This window comes from Panthera onca, chromosome D4 (genome assembly GCF_046562875.1).
Source record: "Panthera onca isolate mPanOnc1 chromosome D4, mPanOnc1 haplotype 2, whole genome shotgun sequence".
In the NCBI taxonomy this organism is placed as follows: Eukaryota; Metazoa; Chordata; class Mammalia; order Carnivora; family Felidae; genus Panthera; species Panthera onca.
The window spans coordinates 57,439,475-57,462,803 of NC_138351.1; the positions used below are offsets into that span (position 1 = coordinate 57,439,475).

The 23,329-nt window shown below is 44.9% G+C and overlaps 1 protein-coding gene and 1 non-coding gene across 5 annotated transcripts in view; one reads left to right on the forward strand and one right to left on the reverse strand.

The window, feature by feature from the left end:
- The window catches only part of PHF24 (PHD finger protein 24), a 197,998-nt gene extending 184,602 nt beyond the window's left edge, over positions 1-13,396 (forward strand). For 3 of the 4 annotated variants that reach the window (XM_081790905.1, XM_078436724.2, XM_078436723.2), the window contains exons 2-8: positions 6,325-6,706; positions 7,349-7,534; positions 10,894-10,972; positions 11,287-11,492; positions 11,840-12,000; positions 12,517-12,612; positions 12,932-13,396. In XM_081790905.1, the coding sequence (XP_081647031.1) occupies positions 6,329-6,706; positions 7,349-7,534; positions 10,894-10,972; positions 11,287-11,492; positions 11,840-12,000; positions 12,517-12,612; positions 12,932-13,028 (1,203 nt within the window). In that variant the 5' untranslated portion in view covers positions 6,325-6,328 and the 3' untranslated portion in view covers positions 13,029-13,396. Of the gene's footprint in view, positions 1-6,324; positions 6,707-7,348; positions 7,535-10,893; positions 10,973-11,286; positions 11,493-11,839; positions 12,001-12,516; positions 12,613-12,931 lie in introns of those variants that run through there. The other variant, XM_060609412.3, reaches the window with a different exon arrangement.
- Positions 13,397-19,625: 6,229 nt separating this feature from the next.
- On the reverse strand, positions 19,626-19,735 carry LOC132664000 (U6 spliceosomal RNA). The gene has a single exon (XR_009603373.1). It is a non-coding gene; the product is annotated as a U6 spliceosomal RNA (small nuclear RNA).
- Positions 19,736-23,329: the final 3,594 nt, after the last annotated feature.

Sequence of the window (23,329 nt, forward strand, 5' to 3'; positions counted from 1 at the left end):
CCCTGTTATTCACCACCCCCCTGCTCCTGCCGTCTGAGGTTATTTTCCAAGCCTTCCTTAGATACCACAAATTCTCTGGCAGTAACATCATTCTTGAGACAATGTCTTTTTATTCTTCTTTCATCTTTGTTAGGGAGGTGGAAAACCCAATTCCACCCATCAACCAAAGAAGTAATCATTAGTTACCATTTGTGGAATCTTTACAACTTGATTTCCTTTTAACTCACTCTTCTTCCTAGGACTTCTTCCAGCACAGGAAGGGCCAGGTTTTTCTCAGCAGGCATTTGTTTTTACCCATCACTAATCACTACCACTTGTTTCTCTAGAAATTAGAGCTGATTTTGTTAATTTCTCAAACACCCAGGTGCACATCATGGATATTTCAACACACTTGCTTTTAATCAAGGTGTCTTTTGTATACAGGTTTGGTCCTCTCTGTTACGCATTAAGGGTTTAAACCTCACTCTTTGAAGCCTACTTCTATTGTGTCCTCACAGTTTACTCTTAAAATCAAAGTCATGTTTATTCAAAATGACTTTGGGCCTTGTTTGGATTTTGGCGGTTTCTTTTTAATGGTTCTGCTCTACATTTTCCTCCCTTATGGACATAAAGTGGCCTAGAAAACTGAACCATCTCAGGTAAAAGCAATAGAAGTACTCCAGGATCCTGTGGTCAGGGATGGAAAGTGGTTTTTAATTTGTTTTTATGTTTGTTTTGCTGGTGGATGTCATCTTCAGTCTTCATTGAAGTTCCTTTAAAGATAAACTCTCCAAACCACTGCAGTGACATCATTAACAGTTGAGATAGCTTAATAGTGATTCTTGTTATCCTTACAGAGAATAATGGGTTGTAGCAGGACTACAATGTGTTGGGAGATGCCTGTGGTTAATTTGCTGATACACTATTAATGAGTCAGTTCACTTATAGAGCAGCCCTCTTCATTGGCTGGCCTTTGCTGAGAACTCTTACTGCATTATCTGAAAAAGCCAGTGGGAACCAAATGCATACCATTGATTTTCCTCCAATGAATCATTCTTAAAAAAATGACTTTCGTATAGTTATTTTAGGTCTCCAAATAAGCATTTCTCAACTTTGTTTCAACCTATACTTTCTTGCTAAGAAACCTAAATGTCTTATAACTAATCCCTAAAATTTATAATACAACTTCTGGAAGGAGGCTGCCCCCAATTGTACTTTTTGTATCTCCCGAAGAACCAAGAGGACACTGTCAAGCTCTGCTGTTTTGTAGTCTATTTAAAAAAAAAAAAAAAAAAAGTGATGACTTTAATAATTGCTTTACAGATATAAATATGTATTATAATTTATTCACTTCTTCTATCTTCTCTCCTCCTGGGGTTCAGATATATATCCCCCACCTGCCCCCAGGATCCAGCCAGTGAGAATCATTGCTCCGATCTTTGTGTTCTATTGGATTAAATCAGTTTTTTCTCTTTATTTATGGCATGAATATATCACAGGTTTTTAAATAATCCTCCTATTGACATTATTTCCACCTTTTTATAATTGTAAAAAAATTAGCCGGTAAATATTCTTTTACCTTTATGCACAAGTCAAAGAGGATCAGCCTCTCAGTAGGGTCTTCTTCAGTCAAAGATATGTTAGTAGCTGTCCATCTCTGTTAGAACCACAGACTCTTTTATATCATTTTATTTTAATTCTAGTATACTTAACATAGTATTATATTAGTTTCAGGTGAACAATATAGTGATTTAACAATTCCATGCATCACCCAGTGCCCATCATGACATGTGCACTCTTTAATCCCCATCACCTATTTTGCCCATTTCCTCATCCACCTTCCCTCTGGCAACCATCAGTTTTAGAACCACAGACTTTTTTTTTTAAATAGGCTCCACACCCAGTGTGGGGCTCAAACAACCCTGAGATCAAGAGTTGCAGGGGCGCCTGGGTGGCGCAGTCGGTTAAGCGTCCGACTTCAGCCAGGTCACGATCTCGCGGTCTGTGAGTTTGAGCCCCGCGTCAGGCTCTGGGCTGATGGCTCGGAGCCTGGAGCCTGTTTCCGATTCTGTGTCTCCCTCTCTCTCTGCCCCTCCCCCATTCATGCTCTGTCTCTCTCTGTCCCAAAAATAAATAAAAAAAAAAAAAAAAAAAAAAAAAAAACGTTGAAGAGTTGCATACTCCACCAACTGAGCTAGCCAGGCACCCCCTAGAACCACAGACTCTTAAAACAAGCTTGAGAATTCTGTTCTTGTACCACAGCAGTCACGGGGAAAGCTTACTATTCCACAATGTTGTCCTTGTCTTTTAGAAGTAACCATCTTTAAATCAAAAGACAAAAATGTGGTTCTCTAATCAAAAATGTAAAATTATTCAAAGGCTGTATTTTTCAAATCGCAGGTCCAGACTCATTGCGAAGTCATGAAATCATTTGGGAGAGTCACTATCAGGATTGTTTTAATGAAATAGGATAGAAAGGATAGAAAATATCAGGGGGCATCACATGTAGTATAAGTAGGATTGTTTCACAAAACTACAGGTTCAGTTCTAGATTTATGAATACATGTTTATAACCATATGTCTACAGAGTCACATCATAAACTATATTTCTTACTATGGGTCACAGTCAAAACTTTTGAAAAACATACCATGAAAGTTTTCTGAGGAAAACCCTGTAGCCTTGGAAATAATTGATCGTGAAGAAGGTCTGCAGTAAAGGGTTGTGTGTCAGTTTTACATTCTCCCTCTTGGTGTGGTGTGTCTGTACCTCTTGCTGTAAGTGGGAGACTTGCTTCCTACCTATCCATAGCACAGCTGGTGCTCTTGAGGCATGTGAGCAGTGTCTGGAGACTGTAGACCCAGCCTCTTCAAGAATACTCTGGATCCATAGCCTCAGCAAAAGCACTAACATACACACATTTTCCTCTCTACTCCTAGGCCCACCCAGACTAGATACCTGTTTGGGTTACTTGTAAAAGAATATGATAAAAGAACATGAACATTATAAATGTTTAAGACTACATAATCCAAACATGATCATTAACAGAGAGCTAAAGCCCAAGGCAGTAAAGGAAGGTGTCCTGGATCACAGCAGATCCAGAACTAGAACAAGTTATTTTGTTTCTTAAATTCCACTAGTTAGTTGATTTCAAACTTCCCTGTCAGTAAAAAACAAAAACAGAAAAACAAACAAACCCTCCTGCCCTCTTAGTAAATCAGTCAGAGAAAAGCTGAATAAAATACTGTATGATTTCAAATACAGGGAATCTAAAAACACTGAATTCCTTGAACTCAGGGCACCTGAGTACAGTTGGTTAAGCATCCAACTCTTTTTTTTTTTGCCAACTTAGCTAACATACAGTATGGTCTACTTCAGTAGTTTTCCATGACTAATCACTTACATACAACACCCAGTGCTCATCCCAACAAGTGCCCTCCTCAAGCTCATCCCCCATTTTCCCTGTCCCCCCAACCACCCACCCCCATCAACCCTCAGTTCTCTATATTTAAGAATCTCTTACGGTTTGCCTCCCTCTCTGTTTGTATCTTATTTTTCCTTCCATTCCCCTATGTTCATCTATTGTGTTTCTCAAATTTCACATATGAGTGAAATCATATATCTGTCTTTCTCTGACAGACTTATTTCCTTTAGCATAATACCCTCTTGTTCCATCCATGTTGTTGCAAAGATTTCATTCTTTTTCATCACCAAGTAGTATTCCATTGTATATATATATATATACCACATCTTCTTTATCCATTCAGTTGATGGATATTTGAGCTCTTTCCATAATTTGGCTATTGTTGATAGTGCCTCTATAAACATTCAGGTGCATGTGTCCCTTTGAATCAGCATTCCTATATCCTTTGGATAAATTCCTAGTAGTGCAATTGCTGGATCTTAGGGTAATTCTATTTTTAATTTTTTGAGGAACCTCTATACTGTTTTCCAGAGTGGCTGCACCAGTTTGCATTCCCACCAGCAGTCAAGAGGGTTCCCCTTTCTCTACATCCTCGCCAACATCTGTTGTTTCCCAAGTTGTTAATTTTAGCCACTCTGACCAGTGTGAGGTGGTATCCCAATGTGGTTTTGATTTGCATTTCCCTGATGATGAGCAATGTTGAGCATCTTTTCATGTGTCTGTTTGCCATCTAAGCATCCAACTCTTGATTTCAGCTTAGGTCATGATATTGAGGTTCATGAGTTCAAACCCCACATCAGGCTCCATGCTAACAGTACAGAGGCTGCTTGAGATTCTCTCTCTCTCCCTCTCTCTCTCTCTCTGCCCCTCTCCTTCCCTCTCTGCCCCCCCAAAAATAAATAAAACTTTAAAAATATTGAACTCATAGAAACAGAGTACAATTATGGTTGCCAAAGGCTGAGGATAGGGGGAAATGGGGAAACACTGGTCAAAGGGTACAAACGTTCAGTTATAAAGTAAGTTCTGGGGATCTCAGGTACAGCAAGGTGAGCATAGTTAATACTATTTTGTATATTTGAAAGATGCTACAAGAGTAGAGCTATAATGTTCTTAATATAAGAATGACAAAATGGTAATTATGTGAGGTAAAGGATGTGTTAACTAGCCTTATTGTAAACATTTTTGCGATATATAAGTATCAAATCATCACGTTGTACACTTTAAATTTATATCGTGTTGTATGTCAATGATATCTCAATAAAGCTGGGAAATAAATGAACGTAAAACTGCCCTCTCTCCCTTTACCCTTTATCTAGTCAGTTACCAATTTCTCTAATTTTGTTTCCAGGGTATCAAATAGACTCCGTCAGCATTATTCTTGCTGTCATCATTTCAGTTTAAATCCTCTACATCTTGCCTGGACTATTATAGTAGCCTTCTAATTGGCCCTAACCTTTCCTCCTACCCTTTGCCACCTCTTCACCCACACAAACTGAAAATAGCTTCCTACCCGTTCTTCAGGGTCCACTTTGACTCCCAGTAGTGTGGTCTTAACCTCCCTTTAGGCATTTCCAGTACTTTGTCTCACTCTTCTTTGAGTTCTGATATTAAGTAGCTTTAGTGGTGAGACTGTTCTCCTGTCTTCTATGTCTTATGATGAGTAGTTAGTGCTTTGCACATTGTGCTGTTCAATAAGCCTTGATTATAATGGATTGAGAAAAAGGCTAAAATGGACTCTCTTTTTCACTTTACTTAGAAGAAGCATTCCCCAGCTGAATTCCACTAAGACCTTTCAGGCTAGGAAATAGCAAACCAGCTTTGCAATGTGCCATGTCATGCCCTCACTTAACAGTGCTGTACCCTGGTACTGCAAAGGAAGAGCAGGGATAATGTTACTTCTTAATCTGTAAAGGTTTTATTGAACAGTTCATTAAAAAAAATAACACTAGTGGGGTGCCTGGGTGGCTCAATCGGTTCAAACCGATCGGTGCAAATAGGTTCTAAGTGTCTGATGGGCTTAGATCTCGTGGTTTGTGGGTTCGAGCCCCGCGTTGGGCTCTGTCCTAACAGCTTGGAGCCTGGACCCTGCTTCAGATTCTGTGTCTCCTTTTCTTTCTGCCCCTCCCCCACTCGTGCTCTGTCTCTCTTTCAAAAATAAATAAACATTAAATTAAAAAAAAAACAGTGAAGTTTTAAAAATGTGAGCAGCACCTTAGCACTTGTAATGGTCAGGTTGTCTATGAAAGAGAAACACACCCACAAAGAAGCATAGCTACCAATTAGAGGGGGCAAAGGATTGTTTGTGACCTTAACCATACGGATCGGGTGGTACAGTTTCCTATCTAATTAGGAGTCCCCTAAAAATAGGAGATCATTCACTGTGACTGAAAAAATGAGCATTTTATGTGGATTATCCCTGGATGCACTGTGCACAGCACTTATTGGAGGAGTGTTTCTTGTCAGAAGTCTGAAATGTATTGCTGCAGTCTTGCTTTAAGCCTTGGGTCGTCTCATGGGGCAGAGGAAAGACTTGGGCTCTGAAGTTTCTAACTTTCTCAACAAAGGCGTGGGACCCCTAGACCTAATTGGCTTTGGGACACCAAGAAAGACAGATATACAATTTCACATTTGTAGAATACTTCCCAGTCTACTAAGCACTTTTTAAGCTCATTTTGTAATGTTATCCTCATGACAGCCCTGTGAAGTGCACTGGGCAGATAGCTTCCATTTTTATAAATGAGAAAAACAAACTCACAGAGCTAGTTAAAAATAGCAGAGTCTTTTGACTCCTTAACAAGTGTTCTCTCCACCTCACCATGCCACTAAACTCCAGAAAATCTTGCCATTTAGGTGAATGGTTGAAACTGATTGGCCCAACATGGCCATTGGTTGAGTCTGGGCCCCTCTGCTTTTTGGTCCACAGAGCCATGGGGGTGTTGATGTCCAAGCGGCAGACAGTGGAGCAGGTGCAGAAGGTGAGCTTGGCTGTGTCTGCCTTCAAGGATGGGCTACGGGACAGGCCTTCCATCCGACGCACCGGTGAGCTTCCAGGGTCCCGCCGTGGCACCGTAGAGGGCTCTGTCCAGGAGGTACAGGAGGAGAAAGAAGCAGAGGCAAGCACTCCAGTGCTCCAAGAAGAGAGCAGTGTCAACCGTGCAGCCTGGGAGAGGCTCCGAGATGGGCGTGGAGTGGAGCCTGAGGAGTTTGACAGGACTAATCGTTTCACGCCCCCTGCGTTCATCCGCCCTACCCGGAAGCTGGATGATGACAAGCCTCCTGATATCTGCTTGGAGCCCAGAGAACATGTGAGTATCCAGTTAAGGCACAATCCTCAAGTCTTAGACTTTCTGAGGATCAGAGAGCAGGATAGGACGGGCTGAGTATAGTTAAAATGAGACTCAAAAACAAAAGAACTCCAGAAAGGTGCAGTTGAGTCCAGAACAATCTTAAAGAATTTCTTCTACAAGAATAAAAATGTTACATCCTGGATTGGTTTTGTGAGAGACATGAGGCAGTGGTGATAAGGAATGACACGATAGCAGGGATAGTAGTATTCCCTGTAGGAGGCATTTAGAAATATGTGGGCATTCAAGAAGGTCACAGTGAGTGGGAATTGCTACTGGTTTTTGATGCCAAGAAAACCAGGGATGCTAAGTGTCCTGCAATGCTTGGGACAGTCTTTCAGAACAGATTTTTTTCCCAAAAAATCCTAGTAGCATCCCTCTTCAGAAACATGATCACAGAAGCCTGAGCATATGGAAAAGCTTACTGATTCTTGTCTCTCCAAGAGAAAGCTCCATCATCTCAACACTGCCTTCAGTTGGAGCTGTTCCTCTGGGCTTCTCCAGGGACACTCAGCCCCGTGTAGGTAGTTCTGTGTTTGGTGGTCATAGGATCTTGCTGCCTACACTGGAATGAATACACTCCCTATTTATTCCTTTCCTCAGGTTGTCAATGATGAGATGTGTGATGTCTGTGAGGTCTGGACAGCTGAGAGCCTCTTCCCATGCAGGATCTGCACCAGGGTTTTCCATGATGGCTGCCTGCGCCGCATGGGCTACATCCAAGGAGATAGTGCAGCAGAGGTGACCGAGACAGCCCACACAGAAACCGGCTGGAGCTGCCACTACTGTGTGAGCCTGGACTACAGGGACAGTAGGCTGCCTCACTGCAGGGAACTTGGCACTTTTACTAGAGACCCAGTCTTGGAACACTGGTTTCTAGGCAGTGACCTAAAGAGGTTTCCAATAGTAAACACATGGATCCTCAAGCTTTCTCTTGAGGACAGGCTTTCTCTACCTTAGCATTATGACATTTTTGGACATAATTTTTTGTTGTGGGGAGTGTATACATGGTAGGATATTTAGCAGCATCCCTGGCCTCTACCCCCATTAGATGTCAGTGGCACCCAACCCCAGTTGTAACAACCAAAAATGTCTCCAGATACTCCCAAACGTGTCCTAGGGGAGAAAACTTATCCCCAGTTGAGAACCACTGAGCTAGAAGAATCAATGGGTAGGATGAGGCCTAATTACTAAAAAGTCTTTTGTTTGGAACAGTGCTTTCTCTCTAAGTCTGTGGTTGTCATTCATTGTACTCATCTGAAAAACCAACCTGAAATCCTAACCAGCTTGCCTCCAATAGGTGTAGGCTCTAACATAGGAACACTTACTTCTTAGTCCTAAGATTGTCGTTTGGTCTGCCACCTAATTCTTAGGAGCATTTGTTCTTTATCTCTAATATGATCATTATGTAAATTAAATAACAACAGTCTATTGATTCAGAACTTTGCAAATTCTATATAAATGCCTTCTAACTTTTAAAAAGACAAAAGCCAGATTCATATCCATTTCTCAGCACATCTGAATAGAGTTTAAGTCTTGCTTTATTGATCTGTTATCCTGCAGGTATCTTCATTATTCACGGATTTCAGAATAAGGAACATCTCGGCAGATCCCCCCTCTTCTTCCTACTGCCTAGAAGAAAGCAAAATTGAAGTATAGGACAGTTATTTCCAGCCACTTACACATCTTTTCCCCAGCTGAAGTATGTCATGGTAGATCCTGCTCTACACACCATCTTCTCTAGTCACCACCCCTCCAAACACCAGCCTTTTCACTCCCAGCAACTCTGCTCTGCAGTATTCTGATGTGGGACCAGGTTGAAGGTGTCTCTGTCCTAACCCCCAGCCCCACCCCAGAATATATGGCCCCCTTCTTGGCTTTCTGTCATGGTCCTACCATCATTACTAACACTTTCCAGACTTTTTACAAAGGCTTCTTCCAAGCTCTTCCCTTTTATTTCCTTCCCTTCGTAGCCAGGCTTCTTGAAAAGACTCCATTAGCTCCTTGTGGCTACTCACCCACCTATAATTCAGCTTCTGCATCCATCATTCTGCTGAATTGTTTCTTTCTTAAGTCACCAGTGACCTAATTGTCAAGTCTAGTGACTTTTTCTCAGGTATCTTCTTACTTGACCTCTCTGGGGTATTTAGCACTTCCTTATTGCCTCTTCTCTTTTGGAGGGATTTGAGTATTTATGAGAGTTATTATGTAAAATATGGAAACTAGAGAAAATAGAAAATCAGTAAAGTCCTATCATATTTGTATAACCACTGTTAATATAACCTTCTACATTGTGCAACTCTCTTTTCTTGGCTTCTAGTATCCTCTACTGATACTCTTCCTATCTTCTCTGACCATTCTGAATGACTTTAGTTAATTTCTTGCTGCAGTCCTAAATGCTTTCTTGGGGCTCTGTTGTTACATTTATCTTTTCTCATTGTACACACTCTCTGCCTGGGTTACTTCATCCACTTCAGTGGCTACAGCTACTGTCTAAACACTAATGATTCCCAAACCTTTGTGTCCAGACCTGAATTTCTTATCTCTTGGATTTACATCCATCTTGTTGCCTCACAGGTACTTCACATTCAGCATGCCCCAAAACGAACTCCCCTTTTCCCCAAAACCTGTTCTCCATCCATTTATTGCCTCTGTCAATAGTAATACCACCACCACCACTCCCCAGGTACCAACACCAACTCATTTCTCTCTTTCATCCTTTACATCCAGTAAGTGATTCTGTCTCCTAATACCTCCAATCTCTCCTCTCTTCTCCATGCTCAAGTCTTAGTTTAGCCACTCATCTTTTTTTACCTGCACTATAGTGACAGCCAACTAACTTCTCCATGCATCTAGACTTTGCCCCTCTAATTCATTCTCCATACAGCAAAGAGCTGACCATGGTGCTCTGCCCTTAAAAACCATTTGGTGGGGCCCCTGGATGGCTCAGTCAGTTAGGTGTCCGACTTCAGATCAGTCATTATCTCATGGTTTGTGAGTTCAAGCCCCGCATCAGGCTCTCGGCTATCAGTGCAGAGCCTACTTTGGATCCTCTGTCCCCGTGTCTCTGCCCCTTCCCTGCTTGTTCTCTCTCTCTTTCTCTCTAAAAAGTAAATGAACATTAAAAAAAAAACATTTGGTGACTCCTCTTTGCCCCCAAATAAAGGCTCATTTGAATAAAGGCTCAGAAATAAAGGGAATTTGAGGCCCTTAAATAAAGGGCATTTGAGGCACTTCACAGTCAGGCTTTGGCCTACCTGTCCCTTATCTTTTATCATTCCTCTTTATTTTCCTTACACACACACACACACACACACACACACACACACACCCTACACTCCTGCCCCGCTGAACATCTCACAGTGTTACACCACATTTATTGAAAGAATTGTTTGAGTTCTTTATGAAATCCGCAAATGAATACTCATGATATGTCTGTACCTGTTCTTTGCTGGTATTTTAGGAGAGAAATAACCTACTAGAGAGAATCTTTGATAATTTAAAGACTATAAAACTGTATATAAGTGTTAACAAAATAACATATCAGTGCTGTTTTAGAATTAAAGCTTCTATGGCACCACAAAAAGAACTCATTTGGTTTTAGGGACTTTGTCATTATGTCATCTCTTTTAAAACCGTTATGGATTATTTAAAGTAATACAGCCTACTAGGATCAGTTAGAATTAAACTTCTTTTTTAACTGAAATCCTCTTTGAGCACAGTCTAACACAGAAGCCAGGTACATAAAATGAATAAAGATGGAGCTGCTGCGGTTGATGGAGTTGGGGATTCACAACCTTGCCCACTCACTAGTCCCCTTTTCCCTTGAAGCAGCTTCCTAAGGCACTTCCAAGGAATCCCTAGGGTATCTCAGAATAATTTTTAAACTCCTGTCTTAGTAAAAGGGACTCAGGTCTAGAATCAGGATACCAGGCTTCTGGGGAAGATTCTGCCACAGAGTTGGTCAACTCTGAGCAAGTCCTTTCCCCTTTCTAGAAACTCAGTCTCCTTGATTCTGATTAGAGGCTGGGATTAGATGATCCCAGAATTGCCTTCAAATTGAAATACTATTTCCATCCTTCTTGATCCTTGGCTTTTCTTTCTTGCTGGTCTATATGGCCACTGACTCAGCTCTTCTCTTTTTTCAGGACAACCTCAACTTGCTGCTAACTGAGGAGGAAATGTACAGCCTCACAGAGACCTTTCAGCAGTGTAAAGTCATCCCTGGTAAGGCTGCACAGTGCTGTCAGATGCAGAGGGGCTGGCACATTTTTCCTCCATACTTTCTAGGATGAACCATAAAAGGAGTATTCTGGAATTTGGAGGGTAGGGGTAAATAGGTCCCTGTTGGCCAGCAGGGGCACCCACACACCTACCCATTCCCCCCACCCACCACAGCCTCAGTTATCCTGGCTATGGGAGAAAAAGACTCCACAAAAGCTATGGATGTAGGGGCTCTGGAGGGTAGCCTAGGGGTGAATGGAGATGCCCCAGAGGCTGAGGAAAGGGTGGGCATGGCTAGCATGGGGTGCCTCCCACAGATTGCTCCCTGACACTGGAGGACTTCCTGCGCTACCGCCACCAAGCAGCAAAGCGGGGGGACAGTGACAGGGCTCTAAGCGAGGAGCAAGAGGAGCAGGCAGCCCGCCAGTTTGCAGCCCTGGACCCTGAACATCGAGGACACATAGAGTGGCCTGACTTCTTGTCCCATGAGTCCCTCCTGCTTCTGCAGCAATTGCGTCCCCAGGTGAGGGCCAGCTGGGGTGAATGTCGATGGGATACTGGGTGACAGAGACCTGGGAAGCATGCCAGGTAGGTTGGGGGAGCACTAGGTACTGTCTTAGCAGGGACCAGTACCAGGAAAGGGCTCACCTTCTACCCAGTAACAGGTGGTCCAGTGCCTAAGCTGGGGAAACTGCCCAAGGAAGATTGATTTGCATTGAACCCAACTGCAAATGTTAATGCTACCAGAAAGCCTCTGGGCAGCTTCAAAGGGAGGCTGCCAAGGTGGTAATGGAGGTAGGATTCTCTATGGCTTGACATTTTACAAAATATTTTCAGCTCCAAGATCTTAACTTGTCTCTTCTTCCCCAGAACTCTCTGTTAAGGCTTCTGACAGTCAAGGAGCGGGAGCGAGCCCGGGCCATCTTCCTGGCACGGGGCAGTGGGAACACTATCAGTGAGGCAGAGTGCCGCGGAGCCCAGCATTCTTGGTTCTGCAAACGCCTTGCAGAGGCTCCATCCTGCAGTGTCAGGTTTGCTCCCTGCCAATCCCTGGCCCCACTCACATGCCCTCATCCTTTTACCATGCCAAATGGCCCTTGGCATAAAAGGTACCTCTCTGTTTCTTCTGTCAACGGATAGGAGAGGATCCTCCTGTGCATTAGACAGTGACTCCTGTTGGGCCAAGGCATAGGGCATCCCCTCCTCCACACTGTGGCCCCATATCAGAAAAGCCTGGGGGCTCAAGCATCCAACTTGGGCTTAGGTCATGATCTCACTGTTTGTGAGTTCAAGCCCCACGTCCGACTCTGTGCTGACAGCTCAGAGCCTGGAGCCTGCTTCAGATTCTGTGGTCTCCCTCTCTCTGCCCCTCCCCCATTCATGCTGTCTGTCTGTCTCTCTCTGTCTCTCTCTCTCTTTCAAAAATAAATAAACATTAGAAAAGCCTGGACATGCATGTCCAGAGCCATGGATGGGTTCACCAGAGTTTGGGAGGAGCCAGACCTTTCACTTTCCCACTGCTAACCACATATCATTGTGTCCAACAGTATCAGCCATGTGGGTCCCATAGCAGATAGTAGCCCAGCCAGCAGCAGCAGCAAGAGTCAGGACAAGGCTCTGCTGCCAACAGAACAGGAGTCCAGGTGAGTAGAACCTCCTTAAAGGGCTGTCTGCACCCCTACCCTTTAACACACATAAGTGGGCATTACTAACTGCTACCCCAAAACAGCAAGTGCCTATCCCAGAAACCAGGCTCCAAGAATATACATTTGACCACAGATATATAGGATCAGTTGGCTGGTCTGTCAACTTGGAAGCACAGCCAGTCATACCTATGTCAGCCAAAAGCCAGGGCTTCTCTGAGTTTTGCTCAGCTCAAGCTTACTGCCACTGGGACCAGGTCTCACGAGCCTTCAGGCTCTACAGCCAATCTCTCAAACCTGTTCTTTGCTCCCACTCCAGATTTGTGGATTGGCCTACCTTCCTGCAGGAAAATGTTGTCTACATCTTGGCCGCTCGCCCCAACAGTGCAGCAATTCATCTGAAACCCCCAGGATAGCATGGAGCAGAGAAGCTGGGGGACAGTGATGTTCTCTCCCTCCTTTCCTTTTGCCCTTTCCCCCTTCCCCCCACCATCCTCTGCCTGAGACTTACGGGGATGGAGCACTGCCAGCATCTCAATTTGCCACTAAGCTTTATGGAACTGAAATTACTCTTCCCCTCTCAACAGAGGCAGTAAATGCATTGCCACCAGGAAAAACCCTGGGAGCTGTGGCAGTATCTGCTCCTGGACCCACCCCCCTACCCTCACATCACAGACTGGACCTGCCACTGCACACATATGTGCATACACACACATATACCCATGCCTAGCTGTCCATGCCTTCAGAGACCTGGTTCTTCTTCATTGAAAAAGGATCAAAATTCCTTTTTGAAGCTCCTGGTTATAGATTGGGGGGCGGGGGGTCTCTGTTTACTCCTTCTATTGGCCGGTTCTGATTTCCTATAGACAAGTCTCTGGCCAAGTGATTCTTGATAATAGGGCACATCAGACTCACGTGCTGTCCTAGAGATGCTGACAGGTTCCCTCTTCCCCAAATGAAAATCCCTTCTGTGGTGAGCCACTGTTCTGGTAGGTGTGTGCTATGTCCCTCAGGTATGTTGGGGTGACAAAATTATTGAAAACCACCACTGGCACTTCAGCCCATTATTTATTTAAATTCTAATTTCTAGAGACAGAGAAGGTAACTAGTCTATGGAGTCCTAATTAGAAGAGGGGAAGGCAGCCCTTCCCAGGAACCCAGAATTCTAGGAACCTCTCACCACATCTTTCAAGTCCAAAAGTCTTTAGGAGAACAGTTAAAAACCAAGATGAGCCACCCTGGCCCCTGCTTTGCAGATGGGAACACATGGCCTAGAGCCCAGGGGGCCTGAATAGAACAAGTATGATGGCAAGAACCACAGGCCTCTGTATTAGATGCCTCATCCAACTTGGCTACCACAGAGACCCGAAGCTTGATCTCCAGTGAGGACAAGGTCTGGATGGAAAAAGAAAAGAGAAGCCTTGTGCTTTTCCATCTTTCCACCTCAACTCACCTGTAGACCTGGAAAAAAAAAGTGTGCCATTGCATAAAGAACAAGAGCCAGCCTCTCCCACAGCCCAAGAAAGAGCAGTTCCACAGAAGCCCTCAGTGAAGACTCCTTTCAACCACCCTAACAATGAGGGTAAGAAGCTGGAGCTAAGAAGAAGATTTGCATCTCAGCTCTTGATCAGAGAAAGTCTGAGCAAGGCCTCACAGAAGAAGATTCATTCTTCTCCCCATCACTGAGATAGGGCCTGAGTTGCTGCTTCTCCCTACATGTCTGAGCCCCAGCTGTCCTTACTAAGTTCTCATTAAGTTCTCAAGTCACTGCATGTTGTGGGTCAGCCCTGGCCCCGGAGTCCAGGTTCTGTTTCCAGCCTGACAACTTAGGTTTAGCCAAATTTTAATACTAGAGAGGGGGTTGGCTAACATATCTCTATTGTTCAAGGCACTTGTACTAAATTGGGTGCTTACAGAAGAAGTAGCGTACAGCTCAGTGTGGAGATGCTCAGAGGAAAGTGGGGAGCTGCAACCAGGGTCATGGTAAGAGTACTATATGCTCTCCTTCTGTAGAAACTGCCTGATCCAGAATCAGGGTGAGAAACTTCAAGGGTTGGATTATTCAGTACTGAAATGAAGGAGACAGAAGATCAATTTGGATTCATGTATATGGCTCTGAACATTTTAAAACCCACAACTTTTTGTAAATACTTCTTAGGCATACTCCCAAGATTGATCAGCTAGGAGGGGCCATTATTTAGTTTAGCCAGAAAAAATAAAAAGCAAAAGCACAGGACTCTTGGGTCCAAGGACTGCCTCTGAAGCAGCCAGACCTGGGGTTTTACACTGAGAAGATTAAAACACATTCAGCACAGGGACTCTTGCTTATTCTCCTGGTAAATCACCTTGTATGCCAATGGCCTTGGGCTGCTGGATTACAGACAGGGAATTTTGAGTAGAGACAAGCTCTGGGCTTTGAGAGCTGAACCGCTTTTTTCTCCTGCCTCAACATCATAGAGACTGGAAATATATCTTCTTGTTCCCTGATCCTTCACAGACAAGGTGATGCCTACCTCTGTGGAACTGCAGCTTCTAGCTTTCTGTGGGTGAGTGGTGAAAGACCATGGTCGGATCAGGCCAGGTACATCCCAGGGCCTAGCAAAGCAGGCCCTGAATTTCTTCCACAGTAGGATCAGGCCCATTCGGGACTATCTCTCTTCCTGTTCCAAGACAGCAAGTTTTCTTGGTAGGTGCATGCTATAGAGGGCCCAGAGGACCCCAGCATAGAGTTCCCAGTCCACAAGAGTCCTAAGAAGCAAAACATGGAGGAATAACTAGCCTCCTCTCCATTAGGCATGTAGCTTTTTACTAATGAAGAGGTTCCTTTGTTCCCCCAGACCAGAGTTGCAGAAGGCCCATCCCAACCCCCCTGTCTGGGATGACCCTTTCTAGTGTCCCAATCCATGGAGCTCCTCTGCAATATATATGAAGGTGTTCAAACTTTCATAAATGTAGTGAAACCGATTCCCTTTCCTTTTCCTCAAGCCTTTCCATCACTGTGACTATCTGAAATTCTGCCAAGTACAAAAATTAGTGTCTGACTCTAAGGGTTTGAGAAAATGTTCCTTCCAGTCATTTCTTCCTGGCTGCTCCAAATTGAGCTCAGTGCTTTTTACAAGCACCACCTGCTCCACCCACTACCAATGGAGGTTAAGATTATGTTTATGCTCCTCTGAAGACTACTTGCCCTAGGCCTATTTCACCAAACACTCCTTTTCCTTATGCTTAGATTTAAAGAAAGGGGCATATGGATGACACAGTGGAGCTGCAGGGACAGAGGGTAAGCTGAGGCAGTAGCTATGGCCACATAATCTCTCCAGGTCTGCTCTGTGGCTTCCTCTCCTGAGACAAGCCTTCTGCAACAATGGTAGGCTCTGTGCTTTGAGTAAAGGCCCCTTTGGATCCCAGAGATGGAGCAGTTCCTTTGCTCCCAGGTACTGGCCCAGTCCCAAGTGCTTTTCTTCCTTTGAGAACAGCCAAAGCCATGAGCACATTGCCTCTTCCCACCTTCAGTCCAAGTGACTGGGCCTATAGCGCAGACACTGGCCTTTTTGGCCCTGGTGCTCCCTATGGGATGTCACCCTGGCCTTGTTTGAGTGGCCAGATCTGGGAGTTTCAGCATTCCTATTACTAACATGGGAGGCACAGGATCAAACTCCCTGGGAAGAGGGCACCTCACTGGGGAGTGAGTCCAGAATTGTGCCTAGGCCTCTTAGTCTGAAGCACAACCTCAATCATTGCAGGTTTCATGGCTTCAGTAAGAGTGGTGCAAGGAAGCCCTAAAGCCAAGAGGCATAAGCTGTCTGGCAGGGGCCCAGGCTGGCCATGACCACCGCAGAGCCAAGAATAACCTCCAGGCAGGACTGGTAGCAGACTCTAGTGATCCTACAAGCATGACCCCTTCAAACTAGCAGAGTAAAGGCAGGAATATACTTGGCACTAAAAGGCAGACCAACTGTATGTCAGGACAACATCCTGTAGCACCTGTAACCATAACCCTTTTTACTCCTCTATTTACAGTAGAATAAAATTGCTACTTTCTCCATGCCACTTAGTTTGAATATGCCCAGGATCTCTCTCTGGGCTCCTGGCTACAGCTCAGAGAATAGAGATCTCCTGGCTGGAGAATGGAAAATATTAATGTACCATGCCTGTTCCCTATAGCTCAGTCCTGGAATGGGGTAGGACTGGGCATTTCCCCTGCTGTTGCTTTCCTGCTGCCACTGCTTTTGGCAACCTTGAAAGGAAAGAAAATAAACAGGTGACAGAATTCCACTAGACCCAACTAACACTAAGGAAAACCTTCCCTCTGAGCCACATGTCCTGATGACCAAGATTGTGGACAGGGTGTCACATCTGTCTGGGCCAGTGACTAAGAAGCCCAATCACATTCTAGTTTGGATAGCATGTGTTGGCATGACCATAGATGAGAACATCAAGGTATAAGCAGCAAGGCCTTCCCATATCCATGTGAAACAAAGGCCTTCAAGCTTAGCCTTCTTTAAGAGATGGCCTATGCTCTATCTGCCAGCCAAACACAGGATTGTGAGGGGGGGCTCAGAACAGTCAAGCAACTGTGGGGTCCAATGCCCTCTAGTCCCTTGTGCCCTTCCTATGTTCTTTTCTGAGGAAGGTAACTTGACAGTAAGCTGAGGGGAACATCCCCAAGCCCTGTCTTTCCCATCACTACAGCTGCATGCTCCTCCCTATGGCTCAGCCTTCACTCCTGAAGGAGCTGATGCTCCCAGAGGCTGGGCACAGTGAAAATCATAATAAAGAGATTGTGATGCTATTTTGGCTTCCTGTTTCCTGTTATTTGGGGCACCTGCTGAGTTTCTATGTGGTTTCCTATCATTGGCCAATTCTTGAATCTTAAGATGGGAACAACCATGGCCTCCAGGAAGAATGCAATACACTGTGGCTCTCTTTCTAGGGGTTTCCTGGTGATGACCTTGCCAAGAATCAAGTGATTCCACTTGATTCACCATGGGCTCCACCATGGACACAGAGGGCAAATAAAAGCACTGAAAAGAGAAGCCAGAACTTTCTAAGAAACTGAGGAAGAGGTAAGGCCTCCAAGCCTGTATGCTATGTATCCTATCACCACCACCACCACCAAGGGCCAGTTTTAGACACAGTTCTCTTCCCAATTCCTGCTGGGCTACAAAGTAGGAAAGCTAGTTGGCTATATTTTCTCCGAGTCTGAGTCCTTCTTGGTAGAGAGTTTCTTCCCCATTTTTGCAGTGTGTAAATTTTTTAAAATGTTTATCATTTTGAGTGTGTGTGTGTGTGTGTGTGTGTGTGTGAGCGGGGGAGGGACAGAGAGGGAGGGAGACACAGAATCTGAAGCAGGATCCAGGCTCTGAGCTGTCAGCACAGAGGGCCATGAGATCATGACCTGAACCAAAGTCAGCTACTTAACTGACTGAGCCATCCAGGAGCCCCACAGTGTTTTAATGTGTTATGACAGAGTTGGGTAAACTAAGGTCTGGAGAAGCTTTCAGAGGACTGAAATCCCCCTTTGTCTCCTTTACCTGATAAGAACAGAACCAGTATGTATAGGCAGGAAAGCATCTCTTGATTGTGGATTAGAGGCAGATACTCTACCTTTAAATCACAGGGGTCCCAAATACAAATAATTGCTAATATTTTCAAATACTTTTATGCACTGGTCAGTTCTTTTTTTTTAAGTTTTTACTTATTTATTTTGAAAGAGAGTGAGGGGTCAGAGAGAGAGGGAGAGAGAAAATCCCAAAAGAAGCCCTGCCATGGGGCTTGAACTCACAAACCATGAGATCATGATCTGAGCTGGAACCAAGAGTTGGACAGTTAACCGATTGAGCCACCCAGGTGCCCCTGCACTGGGAAGTTCTAAATGCTTTACATAAAACCATCTTCAAAACAACCCTCAGGTTTGTATTACAGATGAGAAAAGTGAGGAATAGAGGCTGAGAGTTTCTCAAGGTTACACAGTCACACAGCTAGGAAACGGGAACCAGGTTGTCTGGCTTCAGTGCCCATGTTCTCAACCACTTCATTGTGCTGCCTGTCGGAGTACACCTCAAGGAAACAGCTGCTGTGTGGTCTAGCTTATCCCCTTTCCACCCTAGAAACAGACACATAAGCAGCCAGTCCTGTAGCCATGTCACAGGATTTCTTACAACCTGCACAACTCACCCCATTCACTCACATTTCTCCCATACCTCTCCTCCCTGGAGTTTTCAAATGGAGTTCTATCAGGCTCAGAGACAGCTTGAGATCTTAAGGGTCCCTTCTTCTGTCTCAAGTTCAGTGAAGGCAAGCATTAGGACAGAAAAAGAGACATAAAAGCAGGGCCTCTGTGGACCCTAATGAAAAGCAAGGTTTCCCCACCCTCAGTACAACAATCCTGATGAACTTTAGGCCCTCTAAGGGCTGTTCCCCCTCCCAACTGCCACATGTTCTCATGGCTTGCTGGACCCTTGGCTCCACACAAACTTCCACTCACACTGCCCTGCTTTGGCTCAAGTGCACTCCTCTTAGCTGTAAGAAAGTCATTCTTCAAAGGGGAAACAGTAGCTGCCAAATTTGCTAAGCATGGAGTAGTGTTCTCTTTCCCACCCCACCTAAAGTGTTGCTTGGAGTTTGACCTTGCTGAACTTCAGTTTCCTTATCTGCAAAAGTCTGGGAAACAATTCCTGTCTTGTCTCCTGGGCTGATAGTTGAGTGAAGACAAGAATGAATTTGGTGAGAGGAAAGAGCTTTATACACTATAAGGCACTAAGTGAGCAGCAAGGATTTCTGGCCCCATCTAAAATCTGTGTGTGTATCATCTTCCACCCACCCACAATCACAGGCATAGCCAGGGGTACCGCTAATGGCCTCTGTCCACAGTGCTGAAGTCATAGTCGAGCCAGAAGGGGATCTTCGGTTCCTCTTTTTTGTTGTTGTTGTTGTTTCTTTTTTGGTAATATACTAATTTATTCATATATACATTCACTTTACATTATTACATTTCAACATTCATCAAAACCAAAAATATGGAAGCTTCATGAATTTGCATGTCATCTTTGTGCAGGGGCCATACTCATCTTCTCTGTATGGTTCCAATTTTAGCACATGTGCTGCTTCATGCAGCAAGCACTTCAGCCCCTCCTGTACCATCTTTAAGTAAACATAAATGCAGGGATTTCCAAGCCTGAGGATTGTCCTAAAATGCAGAAGGTACTGAAAAAATGTTTGTTTCATTTATTTCGAGTATCTTTGTTTTTTAAAAATAAATATAACACTCCTTTCAAAATTGTAACATTTGGGCAATCGTACAAATGGGCAAGATGTGATCCAGCAGCTCAGGAAGAGGAGGTTGTAGTCTTCACTTGATATGGGTGAACAGTATGAGGTAGCTACAGGAAAAAAAAAAACTGATGTAACATGAGGCTATGTAGAAAGAAGTTCAGAGTCAGAAGTGGAAGGCAGGCTGGCTCATTTGTACACTGTACCAGCACTCCTGGAAAAGGCTAATCAGAGCCAGGCACTATGAACTGAAACCCAGCCAGGGGAGCATAGTCTTGGGAGCTGGAATGAAGCAAGACAGAAGAGGAAACCATGAAGGCCTGAGAGGTGTCTCACCCTGAAGAGAAACAGAGTTGAGGTAATGTAGATGGCTGATGTCTGGCAGGTGGGACTGATGAGGTCAATGTGACCTCAAGGACAAAGCTAAGACCAAAGGTGGAGGAGAGGCAGACTTCTCCTCAATAGCACCAAAAGGTAACTAGATACCAGGGAAGGTAGTGAAGCTGTATAAGCATATGACAAAACTGTTGAGTTGGGGGTGGGATACTTACCAGGCATCCCATCCTCTTGAGACTTGTGATGCCTACAAATGGTTAAGCACCTTCTGGTGAATGCCCAGCCCTAAGTCCAGCTGAGCTGTAGGCATATTCAAGATTGTAGAGACCCATATGACCATAGAACATTAGAATAACTGGGTTGGGAAACTTAATTTCTTTAGTTAACCTCATAGACCAACTGTTGTACCTACAACTCTCGGTCGTGACCTGAGAGAAAAGAGTCAAGGTCTCAATACACCTGCTGTCCCTTTCCAGGATGAGCTCTGGAAAGCTTGCCTCTAGAACCTGATGTTGCATGCCCTCTGCTGGCCATTTCTAACACTATCCTCTCACTCCCAAGGCAAGAAATAACCCCTCTGAATAGTTAGGGTACTGGTCAGTGTAGGTTTAGAACAACCAGGTGAGGGGCAACTGGGTGGCTCAGTCAGTTGAGCATCCAATGGTTGATTTCATCTCAGGTCATGATCCTAGGGTCATGAAATCAAGCCCTGCATCGGGCTTTGCTCTGAGCATGGAACCTGCTTAAGATTCTCACTCTCTCTCTCTCTCTCTCTCTCTCTCTCTTCTCTCCTCCCCCCTTCCTTCTGCCCCTCTCCCCCACTTGCACACTCTCCCTCTAAAAATAAAAAAGAAAAACCAGGTGAGTACCAGTGAGTAGATCGCTGGTCAGTGTTCAATCAGCATACAGGATCAGAACTGAATCTGCAGCTGAGTTCTAGTACCTGTATCAAAATAAGGGCTCATCCATATCTAGAAGGGCTTAAGCTAAGGCTGAGTTTGAGGAAATGTCTGGTCCAGGACTAAGACCAAGGTCAGTGTCTCAGGCTGAGGTCAAAGTTGACACTCAGTGTGGAACAGAAGTCTGGGTCCAAGTGTCAGCATGCAGTATGTATTCAGGTGAGATGCTAAGAGTCTGACCTCAGGTAGGAGTCAGTTGGCATCAAGGGGTCAATGTAGCATTCATATACAAGATGGAAGCATCAGGTAATAAGCACAGGGGAACTCAAACAAAAAATATTGCCAGGGGAAACATATAAGTGTTGGGGGACAGAATGAAGGAGTCACTAATTTCTAAGGACCTCTCAACCTTAAAGATGGTAATGGGCATGCTAGAGTCACGGTCTCTTCAGAAGGTAGATCCCAGTATTCCAGTTCCAACTTCCTGTGAAAGCCTCCTCACTAACAATAGAATTACCACATACAAATCATAGGTACAATCTGGGGACAGGAGAGGTCCAAGGACCAGTCCTGTCACTGCAGAGAGCTGGCAGCTGTGGGGGTAGTCTTGCTTTCCCCTGGATTCTCTGTTTCTACTGGCAACAGGGCCTGGCAGCCTCCCACACCCAGATCTTAGCAACTGTGGGAGCCCCTGGCAACGGCTGCCATGGCAACAAGACAGGGAACTAAGAATGGGCTAGGTGGGGGAGCACTTCCTCTGAAGTCTTCAGGATATGTGCAAGATAGGAGGCTCCCCTCCCATACACAGTCTGGGAGGGAACATGTGCTCCTGTCTAAACACCTCCTTAGTGGCACCCACCTCCACCCCAGCCCCCGGGGTTCCGGTTCCCTCAGGGTGAGAAAATGAGGGACACCTAGGGTTATGACGTCTCCATAAGGAGGGAGGGTGAATGCAAGTGTTCAGAACTGACACGATCACAGATTCATGCATACACTGGGCAGACATGATGTCAACATGTCAACATCCACGAAGCTGTTTGTCATGTCGATACAGACCTACACAGTCATTTAGTCACACATGTATACTAACACAAAATCACATACACAGCAAATAATACAGAATCAGGCACACTACCACACAAAAATATTGCACAGATATATTCTCACTTACAAATCACATTACAGATACAACAATAACTCCCAATCAGACTCAAACATCAAACAGATGCACTCACACATCCAGACATCTGTGAATATACAGAGTAACAGTTAACTTTGCTGAGCATTAACTACATACCAAACGCAGAACTAGATGCATGTGTTACCTTAATTAACCTTCACAACAACTCAGTGAGGTACTATACCCGTTTTCTACACCCATTATACAAAGAAGGAAATGAGGCACAGATGTGGCAAGTCAACTCACAAGGTCAACATAGCCTACATTTTTACACCTATGGCACACTGTACACCCGGCTTCCTAACACACACCTGATACTTAGGGCAACAGGACACAGGGTGGCCATAGAGAACCCAGCAGACAATGGGGTCCATGTCATCAGCACCTGAAGGTATAGGTGCTACAACTGCCCCCCCCCCCCCGCCCCAAGGTCTAAGCCCACAACATAGCGTCAGCAGGGACCAGGTAAGGCCCAGTGACTAAACTCTGCCTCCGTGTTGGCACAGGCAAGGCTGGAGGAGGCAAAATAGAACTGGAATAAGAAGTAGAGCCACCCACAGCCCAGGCCCCCATGAGTCTGGAGGTGAGGGAGTGAGAGCCCCCGGATCTAAAGAGCCAGCACCAGTCCTGGGCCCCCTCACTGTACCATGCCCACCTCCTTGTCACACTGTTCCATTCCCTCATCATCCCATCTCCCCTCCCTTCTAGTCTTTGTTCCCCACTACTCCTTCCCTTCTCATCCCCCTTCCTTACCTCCCACCCTATCTCTCTTCCCCTCCTCTTCCCATCCCCCTCACCCCATCTTCCCTCCCTTCTCTCATTCCCCTCATGTCACCTCTTCTCCATCCTCCTCTTACCCCATTTCCTTTCTTTACTTCACAGCTCACACCCCTTTACACCTGAGACCGCCATGGTGAGTACTAGAAGGAAGGCAGATAATGGAGACTATGCAGACCTGACCTCAGGACCCCTTAGATCTCTCTCCTGCTCTGCTCTGAGGGCCAGGTACTGGTGTTCTCTAAGCCTCAGT